The sequence below is a fragment of the Cupressus sempervirens genome, chromosome 1 (assembly GCF_028749045.1).
Source record: "Cupressus sempervirens isolate cs-2001-9-10 chromosome 1, ASM2874904v1, whole genome shotgun sequence".
Taxonomy (NCBI): domain Eukaryota; kingdom Viridiplantae; phylum Streptophyta; class Pinopsida; order Cupressales; family Cupressaceae; genus Cupressus; species Cupressus sempervirens.
In genome coordinates, this window is record NC_143118.1 from 35,933,406 (window position 1) to 35,956,929 (window position 23,524).

The following is a 23,524-nucleotide window of genomic DNA, read 5'->3' on the forward strand; positions in this document are numbered from 1 at the left end:
GCAAAGGCCCCCTCGAGCTAGAGCTCACAAAAACCATTGGATGTTGCTATTCTATGGACAGGAAACAAGTACCCTTGGTTGGTCAAGTGAAAGATGTACAAGCTGTCCTCTATGCTTGCCCGAAGAAAAGAGTGAAGCTCACCATTCTTGTAGCTGATATACCAACCAGTTATGGAATGTTGCTTAGCAAAACTTTCTGTAAAGATATGGGTGGAGAAATTAAAATGGATTGGTCTGAAGCTTATATTCCAGTAGGAAAGAAAAGAATAAAACTGGAACCCGAGCCAAAGAATAAATATATAGTTGTGCCTTTAGATAATCCTAAAGCACAGATACTGTACAACGAGTGTCAATTTGGAAATTATGTTATATTGCCTAATGAACAAATGTAAGGGAAGTGAGGCAGTAAGCGGCAAAGAAGCCCTCTTGACTCTAGAATTTGATGGAAGCTATTCAAATTCAGATTCAGGCGCAGGCATTGTTCTCATTTCACCTTCAGGGGACATTTTTCCTTTCTCTTTTAAATTAGACTTTCATAATACCAATAACACTACGGAATATGAAGCGTTGCTACTAAGTTTGCAAGAAGCCAAAGCGAAAGGCGTGAAGCAATTAAAGGTGAAGGGTGATGCTGAACTTATTGTAAAACAAGTAAGAAAGCAATTTTCTGTTAAAAATGATAGGCTGAAGCATTATAGAAATTTGGTTTGGAATGAAATTAAGTCCTTTGAAGCATTTTCTATTGAATTCATACCTCGCTCCCAAAACACTAAAGCTGATTCTTTAGCTGTTTCAGCATCATTGTTATTACCACATCCAGAATTTAAAAATGATACCTACAGGATTGAGATAATTTATAGGCGTAGAGTCCCAGACAATGTTAATCATTGGCAGTTTTTTAATGGCGATACACAATTGAAAGAGTTCACTGAATGTGCTGGTAATTTTGCTGAAACCTTCTTTGAAGGATCTGATCATGATGGTAAATCAATTGGAGAGGAATTAGATGAATCACAAGAAATTGTTCAACTAAAGGGTAATCGAATTCCTAAGGGATTGATTTCTCTTGAACACCTGTTTGGAAGAAAAGATGACAGTGCCTTAAAAAGAGAAGTTGATTCCGATAAAAATGCAGAGGAACATGACAAAATCAATATCAGAAATGAGGAAACTCCTAGATGGATTTCTATTGGCAGGACCTGTTCGGAGAGGGAGAGAGATAGGCTGACTAAACTCCTTACTCAGCATCAGGATGTCTTTTCTTGGGGGTATGAAGCTTAAAGAACTTCAAAAATGGAGAATTTGTATATCATATACCTTTGAAACCAGAAGCAACTACTTTCAGGCAAAAGCTCAGAAACTATAATCCTAAAATATCTGAAGCTATTTTTAGAGACGTTGAGAAAATGTTAAAGGCTCACATAATATACCCAATTCATGATTCAACGTGGGTAGCGAACATCATTCCTGTGAGAAAGAAAAATGGTGAAATAAGGATTTGTGTAGATTTCAGGAACCTGAACCAAGTGAGTCTCAAAGACAATTATGCACTTCCCACTATGGATCATATTTTGCAGATAGTTGCTAGATCCGAGGTCATGTCAATGCTTGATGGTTATTCAGGATACAATCAAATCAGCTTTGCACTAGAAGATTAGCATAAAACAGCCTTCATTACTCCATGGGGTACCTTTGCTTATAATTGGATGCCACTCGATTTAATCAATGCAGGAGCAACCTTTCAGAGGGCAATGAATTCATCCTTTAAGGAATGAGTGAATTTGTTAAATAGTTGAAAAGACAACTAGCAATGCACCAAGATTCATCAAAGAATTGATATACACGGCCATAGTCATCACCATACCCTTAAGTTCCTTTTTCTCTCTACCATCCTTCTCAAATTGAGTTAACATATGGTCGGCAAAAAATTTGAAAAAGTGATTACCAGTGCTTCTATTAATGGTCCCTAATTCGACTGAGGTTATTTTGAAATCTTCATTACCAATCTCCCCGGACTTTGTTTTCTACTTGTAAGTGGCTATTTCAGCCGTTATCTTTCCATCCACTGGGTCTTTGGTTAGATGGGCATCCGTTTTCAATTTCTTAATTTTTGAACCCCAAGCAGCATATTTGGTTACAATGCCCTTCATAAGTGTTGAAACTAACTGCAGGTTTCTTTTCTTGCTAATCGTATTGGATAACCAGGAAGGGATAGCAGGGCTTACAGAGATTGCCTGAGCATCTCTAGTGGGAGTCATGAAACTTGGCTGATCCACCTTAGGGGCCTCGATGAACTACACATCACCATCAGCACCATTCGAAAAATTGAGACCATCATTTGAATCCTGCCCCTGAGTTGACATCTTTTCTTTTTGAACCTTGTGTTGCTTAAGGGCCTCAGATTTAGCTTGAGACCTGGTCCTAGGAGCCGTATTTTGTATATGGATGGGCCTCCTCTTCTGTTTACCTTGAGCCAACTCACTACCTGCAACAGGAGACGAAAGTTGGATGTCGGATGATGATGGTTCAGAAAAAGAAACCACCTCTAAAGAGGTTCATTGACAACTTTCTTGTTCTATTTCTTTAGCCAATCGTCTGTGTAAGTAAATATAAATCTAGCTCTTAGATTTATATCTTCTTCCTCATCCCAATTCCAATCTACTACCAATGACTTTGACTCATTGGATTCTTCCCAGCCTGGTTCAACCATATCTGAGCCATCTTCAAGATGTCATATCAATCATCTTTTCTCAGAACCTCCTTCTCATCTTTACAATCTTGCCATAGATCTTCTAACTGTGGAGATGCTAATGGGTGACCTACAAGACCGAGAATCTGAACTGCATATCCTTTACTATCAAAATTCATTCTGTTATGATAAGAACCAAAATTAAATCCAAGCAAATTGCTTCCAATAACAAAAGCATTAATCATCCTGTTACAGACTAGAGAACCCAACTTAATCGGGAAGGCTGTCTCCCAATCCTCCTGCGGTAAATTATCCTTAATGACAAAGAATAGTTGCCTACAAATCTCAGCCAAAACAAAGCAATCCAAAGCATATCACGGAAGTTTTACAGGTTCCTCTTCGAATCCGCCGATTCTCAAGTAATAGAACTTGGGAAACTGTATGAAATAACTTCCATATTGTTGAATCAACCTTTGAGCTTAGGAGGACAACCTAGGCATTGGTGTTTTCTTCAAGGCTGCATGCACATTTTCAATTAACACATCATGAACCTTCCTAAAATTCTCCAGCACTTTATCTGTTTGCAGCAGAGGACAATATTAGTACACCGTTATTTCTCCATTCCAAGTCCCATGAGGAAGAGGGGTAAGGTCACAAACACAGGCAATGCAATAAGTCAAGTAGGAAGCCATATAGAAATTTTTCCTACATTCTTTGGCGTGCTTGAGTTGCATCCTTAGTGAACTAGCGATAATCTTGACCCAATCCATCAATTGTTCTCCCTTCAAAATGATTTCTATATATCTGTACATCCATTCTTCAAAGAGAAAAACATCAGTTGAACCTTTGACTCTATGCAACAGCACCACAAGGTCGTAAATATGAGGTTTAAGGTGATCTTTGGTGACAACTTTAGGTAACCTAGAGCCCCCACCATAATTGGTTTCGGTCCATTTCCTAGCCAAAGTATTACGGAAAGTGCTAGGAGTTTCTCTATATTCAGCCAGGGATTGAATGGAAGAGAATGCGGCAAAAGTGCTCTTTGGTAGACGCAATATGGAGGCAATAGTTTCTCTTGAAATTGAGAGCATTGTTTCACCATCTTTGCTTACAATACTCTTGCTCCTAACATCATAATGGTCGATACACATTTGGAGCAACTCGGAACTCAAAAGGGATGAGGGAAAAGCCGCAGCTGCAATAAGTCCACTAGTTAGAACTTCCATGCACCCATTCATTCATCAGCATACTCAAGGAAATTTGCTTGCAAATTCTCCAACTTAACACCCTCTAAGTTCGTATCACTTATGACAGGCCTTTTACATTCTAGACTTGAAACATTGCCAATGAAATGTAAAACAGACTTCATCCTTAATCAAAACAGCAAGGCTTCAAACTGATTTTCTTGGAAAACATAGAGATTGCAAAACAAAAACAAGAATTTCTATGTTTCTCACCTGTGATTTGCCGAAAAACAATGATTTTCCCTTCTTTCCCTCTTTAACAGCTTCTCCTTCAAACTTTCAATTCTTCGCACGATAAACAAAAAGGGAAAGCCAAGTTTATTTTAAGAAGAAAAAGTACTTACATGCGAATGTATAGCCTCATTATGAGGCATTTATGGCAAATCACTCTTTATTAAGGTTTACACGTTCAAAAGCCTTATGACATAATCTTCTCATTTAATAACCTCCTTTGTGGCTGTATCAATAATGATTAGCCTTATTATGACATCCGATCCCCTTTTCAGCTAAAGATTTTCCACTTTTCCTCATAATGATGATCTTTCACATTGGGAATAAAAACGTCCTTTTAATTATTACTCTCTGACATAGCAATCAATGCCTTGCAAAATGACGGCGCGTCATACATCATAATCCACCTTCACCAAGAAACCTCTATCGTTGAATGACTTTGAACTACTTTGAACCGAGGTTCAAAGTGATTCAAAGTAATTCAAAAGAACACCTCGCTGCTTTGGCGCACGTTTCCTGCAGAAAAATCGTTAGTGCAAAAACCTTTGGTTGAACTACTTTGAACTGCTTTGAACCGGAGTTCAAAGTGGTGCAAAGTGGTTCAAAAGAAAAAACAGTGATAGGGAGTGTTAGGGACTTTGGACAATACTTCGAGAGATGGCGAATACGCGGAGCGACAAAGGAAAGACTTTAAGAGCCAGATGAGCGAAAATTTAAGGAAAGAGTTTTAAACATGGCGACTCATTGGACAACTAACAGGTAATATGATTTAATTGTGGAGAATTTCCTTGTAGGGAGCACGTCAGAGAGGTGGAAGCATTGTCAGAAAAGAATTGAGCACAAGGGCACCACCATCACTGGGCAAATAGGTATGAATCTTGAATCACCATGGCTAAGGGTAAACGACTAGGCAAGCAAGATTGTACGTTGGGCAATAACATGAGCTACTTGGTCAAACATATAAAAATAAATATAGCTATCATTATCAAAATTCATGTTCAAAACCATCACCTTTGTTGTTTGTGATGTCGTTGCCATTTTTATTTTATCATCATCTATATATATAAATATATGATACCACCAAAATATTAACGTAATATCTATAGTTAGTACTTATTAATATATGTATATATATACATGTGCATACATCAAGAGGATATGATGTTATAATAAACCATATTCTCTGAACTACGAATGTATATAGTTATACATATTTTAATGAGTGCAACTTTAGATAAAATAATAGCATTATAGAATCATTTAAACATAATATATATATATAAATGTTTTTCATTAGAGCTCCTTAATAAATCAACTTATAACTCTCCATGAGAGGCAACCCTGTACACTTGGCGCCACCTTTTCTTTTAAATCACTAAATTTGAAACAGATGGTCTTGATCAAAACTACCACCTTGACTCATGGCTCGCTTGAGGCTAAAGAATATTTAAGCATTTCATGTCTAGTGAAGACAACATTATTCTCCTTATCTCTACTCTTATTGTTCTATCTATACACCAATTATAATACCTCTAATTCAACACGGGTTTCTCCAAATAGTGACCGCATTTCATTCATAGTCAAGTCCGTTGCAGCCGCTCAGTAGAGGCTCCTTTATTCCCACAAAGCATTTGCTCTGGTTATGTTGGTGTTTAAATATTCTTTTCTTCATACCTCTTAATCAATTCAAATATTTCTTGATGGATAAATCATGCATCCGATTCTTATTAATTATGCAATAATTATACGTTCATACTTATATTCTGTGGACTCATTTTATTTTATTCAAGATCAATGCAAACTATCAACATCATCTTGGGGCTAATATACTATATGAGATTTTCTTAAAGAACTAATCTTTGCCTTTTGTGATACATTTGTGATTTTGTCTTTTGTTTGAACAGGTATGGTTATGAATCATAAGAACAATATGATGCGTGATTTGAAATATATGTTTACATCAGTTGCTACCAGTGGTGCACCCACCAATGGATAAGAACTCCATGATTAACAAAGTTGAACAACACCAAAGACTCACCCTAGCTATAAAGGCCAATAAAAGGGTGTGGAGAGGTAAGAAAATCCCTACAAGGGAAGAACAGAAATCAGAACTACCATAAATGATAACATGATAAATTTTATAAAAAACTTCTATACATTTCCCAAATAAGCTCATGTTTGTCCAATATGTACCTTGTTGTCAAGTCAATTGGTAGATTTAAGTACCCAGATGCTCAGTGGCTTGACAATATATTCCATGTCTATTCCAGGTAAGGAGGGTCTTTCTCGAATGAGATTATGTGGGGATATTTTAAGAGTCCTTAGTTGAGAGGTTAAGCCCTTGACAATGTTTCCCATCTCCACAAGATGTCAGGACATGCACCAGACAAAGATAAGTTATGCATTCAAACATTTGTTGGTAACAGGTATTTTACTTTTATGATGTTTATACAAGTAGAAGCTATGATGGATTGATTTATATCATTGATTCAGTTATTTCCTTTACTAAAAACAACTTTTCTCATCAATGTAATTAGTAACCAATTAGATCTGTTGATCTTCTAACTGAACATGGGATATATATATATATGCAAGAGATAGGTTTATCTGATGGATTGTTATTTCAGTCTTTCATTTATGTGAATAATGAATATGAGCGTATCTTCTAACCGTATGTTATTGCCATAGTTAGCAATAGAAAGAAAAGGAAAGATACAGTGGTATTTGATGCCCTATACGATACAATGGTATTTGATGCCCTAAATGATACAATGCTATTTGATGCCCTAGATGATATAGTGGTATTTGATTGTATTTGTCATTACGATAAAGTGGTATAGTTATTTTCTCCCCAAGCAGTATATATAGATTAACCTAGGTTTTGCAGATGTTTTCCTAGGCGGATTTCGGTTTTGGAATTTAGGGTATGTAAACCTCAAATTTTTCATTTAGATTTAATGATGATGCTATCAATTGTTAGTTATGGAATTTCTGATTAACTGGTTACAACCATTAATCTCATTCACATGAACATAACTGTTATAATTGTCTTTCCATGAAAATGAAGTAGTAATTGTATTTCTATGATATGTTGATTGTTAATTAAGACCCAGAAAAAGTGGTTGTTACATATGGTATCAAAGCTCTGGGTTCGACAATGAAACTTGGGCCCAACACAGTTTTATAGGAACTGATAATGTAATATTGAATGATATTTATATTGCATAACTGAATATTTTACAATGTAAGCTAGAAAAAAAATACACCAGGGGTCATCCAGAGTAGTCGGGAAGGGTTGAGATGATGGTCCGGTCCATATGAAATGGACAAATGGATTAATTTGCAAAATCATACAAATGAATCAGAACCAAGAGAAATAACATGATTGTCAAGTCGAGAGGTGGTGATCGGGTTGTTCATTGCCCATCTGAATCCTTGGCCAAGGTTATTTAGAGGCATCATTGCCTAATTTGACCACAAGATGTCGGTGATGTCAGTTAATCAAGCATGTCAGCCTATTACTGAGCGAACATTTTAAACATTGGTATGCTCAGATGGCACATGTGCCTTATGCCAAGAGGGACGGCCATTCTCGATAGAGAATGAGAATATTGCACTAGGTCCAAATGTCGAGGCTTGCATAATACAAACAGTTACTATAACCTTGATGCGGTGTTGTCTAAACCTTGATGGTGACTAGATATCTCTTTTTAGTTGCATGTCTTCAGCATTATACTTTATGCAATTATATTCCTGTTCATATGAAATGGTTGTAATATTTTGTTATCCATTTTTGGACTTGAACTGAAGGAAAAATAAAATTGCGAACCATGATTTTGGGAACTCTTTTAACTTGAAAATGATAATCCTTTCTAATATTGATTAAATGTCAAGAAGGCCATTTTGTGCTCTAGTTGGAGTAAGCACACTTGCATAACTGAAACTATCAATGCTTATTTATAGATGTAACTTTTGTTTGACTTAATTTTTTTTTGAACATAATGATGACTAGATGGGCATGAAATCCTAGGTCACACGAATGGGAATGGTAAATTCCCAAATATTTACAGACAATTGGCAAGCACGCCCAGATGACCTACTCAATAAGAAGCCTATGTAAATTGGTTTCAGATGCTTATGATCAACTCATGACCTAAGGATGGGTTGAGCTAAGAAATTTCGGCATGAAAGGTGGAGTTCCATGAAAATGTAAGAGTTTTGTGAATAGATAGGCCTTAGAGTCTAAGCCACAATCGGAATATGGTAGACAAAACATACAAGCACCAAGACTGCACCCCCGTTTCAAGAATTGCATGTGGGCATGTAGTCCAAATGCTAAGATATTGGGATACAGATAGTGTGGTACCATGTCTGTCTGAACCTCTATGATTTGGATTGGATGTATGGTGATCTTTCATGGTATAACATGTTTTAACCTTTTGACACATTGTTATACATACACAGGCGATATTGAATTTATATGGTAATATCATGACATACGGAGCTGTTTTATATTGTTTTAGAGATGAAGTATATTTCTATCATGAGATGACTATCCCAATGAAATGTTAGTGTGATAGGATAGGCATGAAGGCCGAGGTTACGTTAATGAAAACGTGGATCCACTAATCTTTTTCAGGTGATCTGTGAGCTTACAAGGATGATCAGCTCATTAATGAGTACCATATGCTAGATCGTCTGTATGAATTATTTAAATTATGTGATCAAATTATGATCTAGAACATATTAGTTGAGGAATTACAATTTCGAATGCTTATCTTACTCTCAATTATTGAACACTGAAAAATTCTCTTATATGAGAATTGAACTAAAGACATTATGAGTGTCTACATGAGTATGATGGGAATATGAAATGGAATATCCTAAAACATGATCAACTCAAGTGATGCTGATGTGGCCACAAGTACGATAAAGTAAACTCAGGTGTGTGTTTCATTTTCGATTTTATGATATAATGCAAGCATTTTTTCTAGAAGCATTGAGGTAAAGGAATAATGGAGGTAAAGGAATAATGGACCATGAGTTTTGGTCATGACTTAGATTTTATTTTGAAATGAAAAGATTTCATGATGCTATATCATAGTTCCGATAATCACGATGATTCACGCGATTCATGCGATTCAGTGATTCGATTCAAGCCAAATGATTTTTTGTGAATCAATGAATTGAATCAGCGATGAAGGGTTTATGAAATAAGTTAGTCACTAAATTTCAAGAGTTATTTAAATTTGCCGATTCGTGGCCGATTTACGATTCGATTCAGCCTTGCCGATTCCGATTCGATTCTGATTCTTGTTACTTTGTGCTATATACACCCTCTTTTTGGAATATTATTTCAATGTCTAAAATTACAGAGACCATCAAGGACGACAAAACACGAGGGATAGTATGTGACATCCCAATTTTAAATGCTCCTTTATAGTGTTCGTTAGAATTTCGAAATTCATCGAGGACGATGAATCACAAGGGGGAGGGTATGTTGCATTCCAATTTTTGGCTCCATTTGAAATGTCCATTTGAAATGTTCATATAAATGTTGAAGTATCATGTGAAGTCTATTGACAGGTGAAAATAGATACAATCATGTGAAATGGTAAGATGGTTAACCGTTATAATCTCATATGAAGCTGGCATGCTAGTTAACTGTTATGATGATATTTTAATGTTATTTTGGAAAGTTGGTTATTTATCATGAATTCATAGGAATTGAAAAGGCGATTGGCTATTATGATTGTTTATGATTAATAACTTGTTATGGAAATCTGATTTAATTGTGGAGAATTTTCTTGTAGGGAACACGTCAAAGAGGTGGAAGTATTGTTAGAAAAGAATTGGGCACAGGGGCACCACCATCACTAAGCAAATAGGTATGAATCTTGAATCACCATAGCTAAGGGTAAACAACTAGGCAAGCAAGAGTGTACGTTGGGCAATAACATGAGCTACTTGGTCAAACATATAAAAATATATATAGCTATCATTATCAAAATTCATGTTCAAAACCATCACCTTTGTTGTTTGGTGATGTCGTCACCATTTTTATTTTATCATCACCAATATATATATATATATATATATATATGATACCACCAGAATATTAACATAATATCTATAGTTCATACTTATTAATATATGTATATATATACATGTGCATACATCAAGAGGATATGATGTTATAATAAACCATATTCTCCGAACTACGAATGTATATAGTTATACATATTTTTATGAGTGCGACTTTAGATACAATAATAGCATGATGGAATCATTTAAAAATAATATACATATATATATGTGTGTGTGTGTGTGTGTGTTTTTCAATAGAACTCCTTATTAAATCAACTTATAACTCTCCATGAGAGGCGACCATGTACACTCCGCACCACCTTTTTTTTAAAATTGGTGAACTTGAAACCGATGGTCTTCATCGATACTGCCACCTTGAGCCACAGCTCGCTTGAGCCTAAAGAATATTTAAGCATTTCACATCTGGTGGAGACGATATTCTTCTCCTCATCTCTGCTCTTACTGTTCTATCTATACATCGAGCATAATACCTCCGATTCAACACGGGTTTCTCCAAACAGTGACCGCATTTCATTCACAGTCAAGTCAGCTAGAGCCGCTCAATAGAGGCTCCTTTATTCCCACAAAGCATATATTCAGGTTATGTTGGTGTTTATAAATTCTTTTCGTCATACCTCTTAAGCGAAGCAAATATTTCTTGATGGATATATCATGCATCCGATGCTTCTCAATTATGCATCAGTTGTATGTTCATTGTCTATACACTCGACTTATGTTCAATCAATTCATTTTATTTTAATTCAAGATCAATGCAAACTATCAATATCATCTTAGGGCCGATATACTGTATCAAAGATTTTCTTAAAGAACAAATCTTTGCCTTTTATGATACATTTGTGGTTTTGTCTTTTGTTTGAACAGGTACAGTCCTGAAACATAAGAACAGCATGATGCCTGATCTAAAATACATCTTTACATCAGTTGCTACCAGTGGTGCATCCACCAATGGATAAGAACTCCATGATTAACAAAGTTGAACAACACCAAGGACTCACCCTGGCTAGAAAAGCCAATGAAATGGGGTGGAGAGGTAAGAAAATACCTGCAAGGGAAGAACAAAAATCAGAACTACCATAAATGACAACATGATAAATTTTATAATAAACTTCTACAGATTCCCCAAGTAAGCTCATGTTTGTCCAATACGTACCTTGTTGTCAAGTCGAGTGGTAGAATTAAGTACCAGGATGCTCAGTCGCTTGACAAGGTGTTCCATGTCTATTCCAGGTAGGGAGGGTCTTTCTCGAATTAAACTATGTGGGGATATTCTAATGGCCGCGGTTGGGAGGTTAAGCACCTGACAATGTTTCCCCTCTCCACAAGATGTCAGGACATGCACCAAACAAAGATAAGTTATGCATTCAAACATTTGTTGGTAACAGGTATTTTACTTTTATTATGTTTATACAAGTAGAAGATATGATGGATTGATTTATATCATTGATTCAATTATTTCCTTTACTGAAAACAACTTTTCTCATCAATGTAATTGGTAACCATTTAGATCAGTTGATCTTCCAACTGAACATGGGATATATCTATATGCAAGAGATAGATTTATCCAATGGATTGTTGTTTTTGTCTTTCATTTATGTGAATAATGAATATGAGTGTATCTTCTAACTGTATGTTATTGCCATAGTTAGCAATAAAAAGAAAAGGAATGATACAGTGGTATTTGATGCCCTAAATGATACCATGTATTTGATGCCCAAAATGATACAATGGTATTTGATGCCCTAGATGATATAGTGGTATTTGATAGTATTTGTCATTACGATAAAGTGGTATAGCTATTTGTTCCCTAAGCTGTATATATGGATTAACCTGGGTTTTGCAGATGTTGCCCTAGGCGGATTCCAATTTCAAAATTTAGGGTATGTAAAGCTCAAATTTTTCATTTAGATTTATTGATGATGCTATCAATTGCTAGTTATGGAATTTCCGATTAACTGATTGTAACCATTAATCTCATTCACATGAAATAACTGTTATAACTGCCTTTCCATGAAAATGTAGCAACTATATTTCTATGATATGCTAGTTGTTAGTTAAGACCCAAAAAAAGTGGTTTTTACAGATGCCCCCACTCACCCAGCTGTACCATGGATGGGAATGGGTCGAAAAAAACTAGGGCATGCGTCCTTTTGGAGTATAAAAAGAAAACTATTGCGAGAAACAAATATTCCATCTAATTCTTTGGTTCCCATGAAACTTATCCTATCCTTTTGCCAAATACATTTCCATTGTTGAGCATTGATTACCTCATGCGACCCACCTTATAATGTTAGTAGTTAAAACCTTATTCTAGACATTTGACCCATTATCTACTATGTTGGACATTATATTGGCATCCACCTGCACAACCATGACCTCCACAATTGTGATGGAGCCCTCTGCTCACATGTCCTTGGCATAAGTTGGGTGAACGTACCTGATTTGCTTGCTTGTTTGTCCCTCGATATCATCTTCTAGGTCCTTCTTGTATGTCTAGTGTTGTGTTTTGGTCGTTGTTTTTATTGTTTTGTTGTTGTTGCTTGTCAACCCTTGTGAGGGCGCTTGTCTATGTGGGCTCTCTGAGTTTTTGTGCTTGTGTTGTTGCTGCAATTACTACTTGTGCTCGAATTCTTCCTTGATTTTCTCTACAGTAGTTGCCTATGTTGTAGTTGTTGTTTCCCTTGGCACTTTTGTAGTCTTTCTCCCTCCGCCTTTGCTTCAACTATTTCCCCCATGATTGGTCGTCAATGTTTGCACTCTTTCTCTTTCTCCCTGGGCTACATTCACTATGTGTTCATTCATCTATTCCTTGGGTGTAGCTTCCTCTATAATCATCTCCATAGCGTTAAACACTATTACGGATCCTTTCCCGCTTCCTCCTCCAGCCTCTTACACTTTTCTATTGACTTACCAAAGGAAGTCTAATGTTGCTAACACTAAACTCCCAGATCGCATTGGAAGCCAAGAAGCTAAGAATTTGGCTCTTAAAATCTCTTTGCAAGGCTTATCTAATAAGATATTTGTGGTGCTTGTTGAGAAGGTCTATCTCAAGAAGATTGCAAACATGATCTTCAACCATGATATGACTAAAGAATTTGTTATCATTGGACTCAAAACTAGACAATTTGAACTTGACCACAAGCAAGATTCCAATATTTGTGAAACTGAGAAATAGTTTAAGTCCTAGCCATCCATCTATAGTAAAATAGCACCCCCTCTTATTGGCATAGAAAAATTAGTGCAGTCCAAACTAGTTGAAGAGAGGACCCAGAGATTACGTGAGCTCAATATTAAAGCATGTGGTCTACGTCTACCTCCCTCAACCCTCTCTTTGTCAATCACTCCTTGCTCAAGGTTTATCGCAGCATTGATGACACTATTCTAGATAGATCTTGAAGTGGGTATGAGCCAATACTTTTCCTTCACTATCATTCCACAATTAACCTCCTCCAGGTTCTCAATGCAAAGAGGAAGATGTTTCCTCTACCTACAAAGATTTTTCTAGATTAAGACCTTACAAAAACACAAGTTATTAAACTTAAACACTCTAGAGAACTTGTGGCTACCACTAGACGCGTTGGAAATTGGACAATTATTGGAAATCTAAAGGTTGTTATCAAAAGCATTCCCTCTAGAGCGAAATTCTAGAGTTAGTGTGCTTACTAAATGACAATCCCAATCCTGACAGACCAAGTCAGTTGACAGAAAACTAAAAGGTGATACACTTCAAATACATTGTTGGAATGCCAATGGGACATTTGGTGTTTTGTGAGCCTACTAAATGATGCCCTAGGATCCACCAATCTACTCTTCCTCACTAAAACTCATGAGAGCTTTTTCATCCTATTCCCGGTGTCACTAGCTTTCATTGCCTTTTGATTTATAAGCAAGAGATCAGAGCTTTTGATTGTGTTTGTGGATTTGGAATGTGACTTGAATTCTCAACAATCGATTTCTACAGCGCAGTTCAATTGTCTTTTATGATGTTTTAGCTAGTTTCTTGTGGTTCTGAGTCTATCATGCTGTCCTCCACCTTACAGACATCTTTATTGGAGTTTGTTACTTTCCAACGACTTCTTTTGCTTATATGGTACATAATGGCCCTAATGGTGACCCCTTCTTTGATTTGTATGATAGTATCTCTCAATTTTTTGTCGATGGGGGCATTATCACTCTTGGTAACTTCAACACTCAAATACAAGTAGCTCAACCCCCTCTTCACATTAGAACCACAGATACAATGGATATTGTGGACATAGATCCAACAACTTTGGGGTTCTAGAGATCCTCAAACAATACCTTAGGACCTTTCATGAAATACAATTGACATCTCATTTAGCTCTGAGTCCTCTGATCATGTCGGTTTTGAATAGCTTACCTTGCTTCCCAGATTCCTGCTTCTTTACTTGTAGGCCTTATTTTGGTGGTGCAAGTGTGGTTGACTATGTTCCCTCCATCCAGAGGTTCATCCCAATCCATTCGCCACATTTTGTCACCCCATTCCCCTCGATGATCATGCTCTCCTTTTTCTCTCCATCCACTGTGTCCCCTTCCCCCCTCCTCCCCTTCACATATCCATATGGTCCTTCTCTCTCGTGCCTTGTTCTATTTTGAGGATGGTGATTGTGATCTTTTTACCCACCACATTAGGCAGCTCCTCCTCCTAATGTTGCCACATTTTTTCCTCTTGAGTGCACCACTGCCATGTTTGACCCCTTTTCCACCTCTATTTGGGAAGTCGCCCTTTTGACCTTTCCTCATTCCTTCGCCCCATCGCTCCCTCCTTCTAGGCCTTAGAATACTTGTCCTAAGAACAAACAATACAATGAGAACAACAAAACCCAACATCATGTATTGCGAGATGCTTTCATCCACCACCACTATAAGCTGAAATCTTCTTGCAAGGAACATCTTTACATCTCTCAATGTGGGAAATCCCTTTGTACCTCTCTTATCCACTCCCCTAAATCTTTTTGGTGCACCTTTTCCCACGCCACTCCCCTCTTCACACCAAATTAGACCTTGGCTTTCTCATTCCACACACCTATTTTGATTCTTTGGGCTATTATCAAGGAGGCTTAGCATTACTCCTGGAAGGTCTATTGCTTCTTTGTGAATTTTTGCAAGGCTTTTGACTCAGTTCTCTAGTTGGTCGTATTCTAAAGGCATCGTGACATTGGTATATCTAAGGCTCTCCTCACAACTATTATGCCACTTATACGAGTGTTCTAGGTCGTCTTAGAACTTGTGGAGGATTCTTTGATTTTATGAAGAGCGCCATTAAGGTAGAACAAGGTTGCCCCCTATCTCCTACTCTTTTCAAGATTCATATTGATGAGCTTCAAAAGTTTCTTTATGAGCACTCTCAGTGGGGGGATTGTTTCCTTCTCTATCAAGTTCTAATTTCTATATTTTTCTTGCGGTAGGATAGCTAACCGTCAATTTGGGTGAAATGAAGGTAATGGTTTCCAACTATCTCAAAACTTCTCACTTGCATTTTTTCTTTAGAGGTTCAAAGGTGGAGATCTCCTCTTCCTACACCTATGAAGGGTCAAGTTCTCTAGTCCCCATTTCAATTTGAGATCTGTCATACAACCTCACATCATTAACAGGTTTGGTTCTTTGAATGTCCTTAAGAGATGGCGTTTCTAGCACCATTACTAGGACACCATGTACAAGATAACCCTCGTGGATTCTATAATTAGACCTATTGTATCTTTATGGGTCTATGAATTCGGGACAAAAATTATTAGAAGCCTTATTGGGCTTTCATGGAGCAAATTCAAATTCTCCTTTTCAGTGCATTATATAGTGCAAACAGGTCATGCCTCACAACATTGTAACTGCAAATTGTGGGGCTCACCCCTTTAGGGTTGGGAATATTTTTTATCTTATGTGGTTCTTGTATCACGGTTGTGGTTTTGTTGATTCTCATGAAGGGTGTTGCAAGTAACCATACCTCGCCTGTTGCTCCATTGAGTCCATTGCTGCCTTTGTTTCTTCAGGTTGGCTCATTATTGGTTTGCTAGTGCTTCATCCCTTTTTGGGTCTATTGGAATCAAGATTGATTGTCTCACACACTTTTAGTATTCTCTAATGCCCCTCACCACCTCTTCTCATCTAACAAGAGTGACGCATTAGAACAAACATTTACAGATAGATAATCCTCACTACTTGGGTGAACCCCCATGGGTGTCTTCGCCCTAAGATGACATTCTATGCTGAGCACTTTCTAGAGTTCCATGACAAATTCATTGTCTTCCAGCCTTGCTTATCTCACCAGTCACATTCACTCTAGATTCCCCTTGGTTCCTTTAAAGTGGGCTTAGCTCCATATTAAGGAAGATCATCAGCTTGATAGGGAGGAGAGGACATGTTGGTTATGCAATATTGGGGAGGTCGAGACAAAAGTATACTCCATTTTCTGGTGTCCTATAGACTATGAGATCAAAGGGAGATTCTACTACTTATTTAGGGGGGTTCAATCGCTCAACATTTTTTCAGTTTCACAGATTAGAGATGCCCTACTGTCTATCCCTACAAGACCATTAGACTTCGTGACCACTCACTCCAGCTTCAGCACCCGACTAGTTTGCGATCTTGTTAACTTATCACCTCCTCCTCCAAGCTTCAACTAGCACATGGTACCACATGTCAACGTGGTAACCATCCTTCTAGTCATTCTAGATCCATGAGACCCCAGAGGATTTTTCTTCAACAGCAGCTTTGCTCTTCTTCTTCCTCCTCCAAAGTCTCAAAGATGCTTTGTGCACCTTGCCAATCCCCCATCTTATCCTTATGTTTTGGGTTTCTTCTCTATTGTTCCTATTTTATAGTGAGGTTTTGAGGGTCTTCTTGTGGAAAACTCCACCCTCTCTCTTTTGGCGTTGTTGCTTGTTTTCTTTGGTGGTGGTTTTTTTCCCTCGAACATCGTTTGGTATCCTTGCTTGCAGCTAGCCTTTTGTCTATTGTATGGCGGTCTCTATGACCCTTTGTGGTCTTTTGTTGAACATTAATAAATTTATCTTGTCTTATCTACTAGGCATATGTTTCTAATAAATATTATTCATGTTGATGGCAGTTACAAACAAGCATTCTAGCAATAGCATTGGTTCTTATGAGTGGATTAGTTTCAACATTCAACACAAGTAATTTATCTCCTAAAAAGCCTCGACAATGCACGCTCAGGTTGGGGTAGTACTCGGATGGGTGACCTCCCGAGAAGTCTCGGTGCTTCACCCCTATGAGCATCACCTAGATCCATTGAGTGCTAAGTGTTCCATTAATTCTCATGAGAGATGGATTCATGTTGAATCACTACTCATGAAACATGGGTCAATGAGTTTGACTCAAAAATCACATAGTTAATCCTGATAGCAGTATCACAATTTGACTTGTTGTGGAAATTATCTCCTATTTATCAATTCCTCCCTGATTGAAGATCACATTCATAGTGGTTTGGAAGCAACTCTACTCTAAAGGTGTCTAGCTGGAATTTTTCCTAACAAAACCCTGACTCATATCTGATTCATTATTTTGAAGGCCACTAGCTTCCACTATTTATTCCAGGCTTGTAGGTCATAGGTATATACTTATCCATGATAGTTGTGCCTGTTACTGGTATCCTTTACATAACCAACCAAATGTATGCCTAAAATGTGAGCACACTTCTATGAGTCATTATATCCAAAATTGCTCAAGAATGAGGTCTTGAATGGCGGCTCATAACTCTCTATTCATGGAGTGCAAGGGTTCGTAATGGAGGCCTCAGTTTGACCTAGTTTGTGCCCATGCAAGTACACCATATAATGAGAGATTCAAAGATCAAAATATGAATGCAAATGAAGATGCAAACTAATCTAACTGATGACAATGCAAAACAATGCAAAAAAGGAAATCTAATCTATGAAAAGAAATAACAATGCAAGATTAATCTATGAAAGCAAATATGGATCTAGGCTAATATGAAAATGCAAGCATGAATCATGATGATGGAAGCCATGGATGCATGAGAGAAGAAGACAAAAAGATAAAAGTTCTCCACAAAAAGCTTTAATGCTCAAACTCCTTCGAAAAATCACTCTCCAAACCTACACCATAACAATAGCATAATCGTGGATGTCAAAAATGAGGAGAGGGCTCTCCCTTATAAAGAGGAATGGTTAAGATTAAGAGGCAATAAGATTTAATCAAAGGTGGAGAAAGAATGATCCGTGTGAGACAAAATTTCACTAATGAAAAAAGAGGAGTAAAATTAAAAGGAATCCCACTTAGAAATATGTGTATTTAAATGTAGAGGAAAAAAGAATTTTTTTAATTTTTATTTATTTTATTTCTTTTTTCAAGTGGGATTTTATTTAATTAAAAGGGAGCAAGTTCTTTTAATTAAATAGGAAATATTTAATTAAAAGAGAGGTTTTTCTCTTAATTAATTAAATGTGGATTAATTATTTAATTAAAAGCAAGGTCTTCTTTTAATAAAATAAGACTTAGGATAAAATAATCAAAACCTTAGGAAATGTTGAAATAATTGAATTAATTATAATTTGATCAAAGAAATTGATTTGAATTGATTTAATAAAATATTGCAAATCATTGATTCAGGAAATTGATAAATTGAATAATGGGGGCCCATAGTCTAGGTGACCATTTTAGGGTGCATACACCAAATACATGTGACAAAGAGAGAACTTATACAAAAAAGGGGGCAGAAAACTGCTGCATTGTAACATCCCAACCAGTAGCTGTAGACTCAAGATTCATAGAAGCTGAGTATTATCTAGCAGGTCTCATGGGATTGTCAAGCAGTGGAAGGAATTGAAATGAAATGAAGCCATCCGTTATGCCTCCCTGGCAAGGTTGTATGCCTATAGTTGTAAGACTCCGATTTCTGGGTTTCTTGAGTGCTTATTCAGGTGAACAATGATATAATGAAGCAGAATGCAAGAGTAATCAAGTTTCACTTCATAATTTCTAATTGTTGTTATAATCCTGTTGTTTGTCACCTAGCATTTACTGTTTCAATATGTTTACATGTCTAGGATGCTAGGACTAGCTGCCTTTCCCTGGGCACCTGATCATGAACTTCATGACTTGAAAAAGAATGAAATTTCTGTTTTGAGTGAATTCTCGTAATTTAGATCTTCAACTCAGTATCTCTAAAATATTATTATATTAGCCTGTTCAAAAAACCAGGCCTGTAGCTTTTTTGAATGTTAAAGTTTCTTTGATCAAAATCCAATATTTACCATGATTAAAAATAAGTATTTAAGGATTTAATGAATTTTACTGCTCCATTAAGAAAAACCAAATCCTAGAGAACCATCAATTTTAATTTGTTTAATCTTAATACCAGTAACTATACAATATTATGGATTATATATGCTCTCTCAATAACTATCATAGAGAATAAATACAACTCACCTGTCCTTGAAGAAAAAGTTTCATCATCACCAGGATCAAGGTCCATATCCAATATCTATATCCAGCATGCCAATTAAGGAAAAGAAGACATATGGAAGCATACTGAACATTAGAGGAGTCAAAATGAGGCTCAGTGCAAATAATTCTAACAGTGACAATCTCAAATAGCCGTCTAGGGAAAGCATTAAAAAAAATGTAAAAGTAAATAAGAAAATGAAGTACTGAATTTTGGTCAAGCTCACCATAGCTTCGATGTCAGAAAAATGTGGTAACTCTTCATCACTGTCTGAAAATTCATTCTCTTGATTCCCTGGAAATTGGTCAGCAACAGCTTCTTCACAACTTGTCAGCTGAAAATCACTTAACCGATTATCAATGGGAATAAAGGATGCCACATGAGGGACTTGCATTATCTTATCTTCAATGGCCGCTGCCCCTTCAAACTGTAAAGGTCTTGTAAAGTCTACATAGCCATCATTACCATGCGAAGGGGCATGAATACAGTTGTGCGAGGATAACATATTAAATTTATTATTAGCACTGTTTTCTAACATTAGTGGTACTGTTGAGATCCCTTGTTGTAATGCAACAGGAAGACTAGAAGATGGAATCCCTGGATTATTACTTGCACCCACTTCCTCAGAAACTATAGCTGGTGTAGTGAATTCTAAAATCTCCATTTTAACCTGCTGATAGTTGGAAGAAGGCTTCTTACTCTCATTATCATTAAAACTGTGGGGCTGCAACTGATTAGCTGCCTGCGCAAGAGCTTCTATTGCTTCAGACTCTTCCTTGACAACAGGATATCCCTTACAGAATGGCATCGAGTTAACCAGGCTGCCATGGATAGGTAATGATCCCCATGTAATAGTCTGCTCAACGTAACTGGACGGAACAACACTTGATATAGATGAAGGTTCCTGATATGCTTGTGGATTGAATTCATCATTGTCAGGCACATTAGTATCCTCTGTGTTCAACATACACTCCACAGGTCCATGAATAAATAAGTGTGGCTCACAATTGGCATAAATATTTGAAGGCAAAACTTCTGACTTAATTGCATCATGATTCCACTCTTGACCAGCTTGTGCAGGAACAGGTGATGTGAATGCAGGCATGGATGCCACTTCAAGTCCATTAGATTCCAAACAAACAGTCATTTCGATTCCAGAGTTGTTTGAAAATGGAGCCATATTGCCTGTGCACTGTGATGGTCTTACTTGTGATTCATCTTTCAGAGGAGTACCTAACATAACATTTTCTGAATCACATGGCAACTCCTGTCCATTTCCTAATGCATAAATATTTACTCTCTCACTGCAGTTAGATAAAAAAGTAGGAGCAGGTTGCTGTTGAGGTTCAGGTAAAAAAGTAGGTGCCGGTTGCTGTTGGGGCTCATGCTGCACCTTGCCACCTGAGGATTGGACATGTTCTCTACTTGAAATGAGAAGCTTTTCTTCAGTAGTAAATGAGCATGACATCACATGACCATCTCTAATGGACTCTCCAGGTCCACTTGCTCCCTCATACTTGGTGTTTGAAATTGGTTCGTCAGCATTGTCCTTAATATCAACAGTCATAGAAGGCATTAAAAAAGCAGCATCACCTTCCCAATTTCCGACGTTTGGCTGTGACAACATACCTGTTGCAGAAATGTTTTCCTCTGAAGCTACTTTTTCGAACCCTTCTGCTCTATTATATCTAGTGTCACTACACTGGAAAGTGTCAGAACTATGATTGACTAAAGAGACGGGATTCATATTAGACTCACTAGTAACGATGGGAGCAGTAATGGTGTCCGATGGCGAACTAGATTGCATGATATATGATCTATCATGAATGCTAGCTGAATTATGCACTTCTTGTTGGTGAATATTTTCATTAGATATATATGCATTGCCACTGTCTGCAGCAGTGACAGTTGGCACAACAGATGGATCATGCCCTGAGAAGTCATAACAACCATTTGAAATAAGATTTAAGGGGGCAGGATCAACTTCTAAGGAATCCATATTTGTGGAAGAAAAAGCACCTGTATCACCTTCAAGTCCCCCACTAGCTAAAAAGTTAACCATTTGGCTGAAGGCTTTATCTTCAATATCAAGACTTTCTTCTGAAAGCCCAAACGTTGGTGCTACTCCACCTTCGATACTGACTGCAAGAGAAACCCCTTCATACATCGCAGCTCTCTCTTCTTGCACAACTTCATTTGCATTGCCTGTGCAAATAACAACGGTGTCATTTTGGAAAAGAGAATAATCCTCTACAGGAAGAATTCTTTCAGCATCAATTCTCTTTCTCATTTGGTAGTATTGATTGCGAACATTCTGCAGTTTTTGTTTTTGAGCAATATTATCTTTTCCATTCAGCTTGGTAGACTGGGCCAATTTTGAGAAACCCATAAGAGACAACTCAACCTCAACCATGCTAGCGGCTGCTTGTGTTGATATTTCTGGGTTATAAAGAAGAGCATGCCACCGTTCCCGAAGTTCTCTGATAGTAAAGTGACGAGAGAATCGCACAGCACCTTTTGCAAGAGCCTCCAGAGCTGCACCAGCCTGCAATCTACTCATGAGGTGCTTATATGGAGCTTCCAAACTACTATCAATCACAAAAAGAATATCCTACAGAAATTGTCAATTTTTAATAAAGTTCACAACAAACTACCATCCAGGTCATGCATATCTTTCAAAGTTGTCTCAGTTAAGAAAAGAATTCCATCAGCCTAAATATCAGATATGATTGCTATAAATAAAAATACATTACTTTACTGTTTTATTATATACAAGAGTAGAATCAATTCTGAGAAAAGGAAGATATCATATCCTTAATAGAGCAACTACATGGTGCAGAATATAAACTTTAGTCCCAACATCAAATAAACTGCTACAGAAATTAAGTTTGATAAATGGCTAACCAATTAAGTATCTTACATTTCCACCGTACCGGTCAGCAAGTTCATAAAACAATCTAGATAAAATAAAATAATATTCAAATACTTATAATCATTTAACCCAGCTTTCAGATTATAAAAACAAAGAAAAAAAGACCACAAATGAGCAAAACTGAGTCACTGGGACCGAAAAGAACACCCCATTACTATTATACAAGTTCCCCAAGCTTCAAGGATAGGGCAACAGGATTTGGGGATGGCAAAAAAAAAACAGATTGGGACAGCAGGAGTTCGCAAATAAAATAAGAAACAAAAAACAATATTTCTATTCTTTTAATAAAAAAAAACTAAAAAAGGCCTGAAAATAACTAGAAACAAACTAAAAGAAGCTGAATTTTAAGAATGGTAATCGTATAAATATATATCTGCTAAAAAAAAAACCATGCTTAAAAAGTTATACAAGTATTGAAAACTTCTCTACAACTGACAGGGAGCAATCATGTAGACATGTTAAGTCAAAGTCAGCTTGTAATGATGTTGATTAATGATCTCTTCATGTAGGTGGCCTCCCATGCTTTTGTATGGGGGACCTCTTGTATGACACGACTCATAGCTATCATTAGAAAGAGCATTTAACCACCATGAATAAGATGAAATCATGAGTTTGCATTCCATTCGACAGGTCCTTAGTTTTCAATAATTGCTGTCCTCAATGCCCCCAGTCTATGTTATTACCTTCACAAAGCAAAATGGAAGCGAAGAATTTGATTATTATTATCTTTGTTTTTCAGTAAGAGTGGACTTACATAAGACATGTTTCAGTAAGTGAGCACTAAAAAATCAGCTTTCCACCATGTTGAAAGCTACCTAGATTCTCAATCCTTGAGCTCCTACCTACTCCACCTAAGAGGACTTGATATGAGTAACAAGATCACA

The 23,524-nt window shown here is 37.0% G+C and overlaps 1 protein-coding gene across 10 annotated transcripts in view; it reads right to left on the reverse strand.

The window, feature by feature from the left end:
• Window positions 1-23,524, reverse strand: part of EMB1967 (Forkhead-associated (FHA) domain-containing protein) — a 215,118-nt gene that overhangs the window by 131,315 nt on the left and 60,279 nt on the right. For 3 of the 10 annotated variants that reach the window (XR_016361296.1, XM_089816168.1, XM_089816169.1), the window contains exons 4-5: window positions 19,935-22,319; window positions 19,693-19,747 (exon numbers count right to left, since the gene is read on the reverse strand). Coding sequence is in view for 5 of the 10 variants with exons in the window: in XM_089816168.1 (XP_089672294.1) it covers window positions 19,693-19,747; window positions 19,935-22,319 (2,440 nt within the window). In the remaining 5 variants the exon portion in view is untranslated. Of the gene's footprint in view, window positions 1-19,692; window positions 19,795-19,934; window positions 22,320-23,524 lie in introns of all 10 variants that reach the window. The other 7 variants (XR_016361331.1, XR_016361337.1, XR_016361349.1 and 4 more) reach the window with 6 other exon arrangements.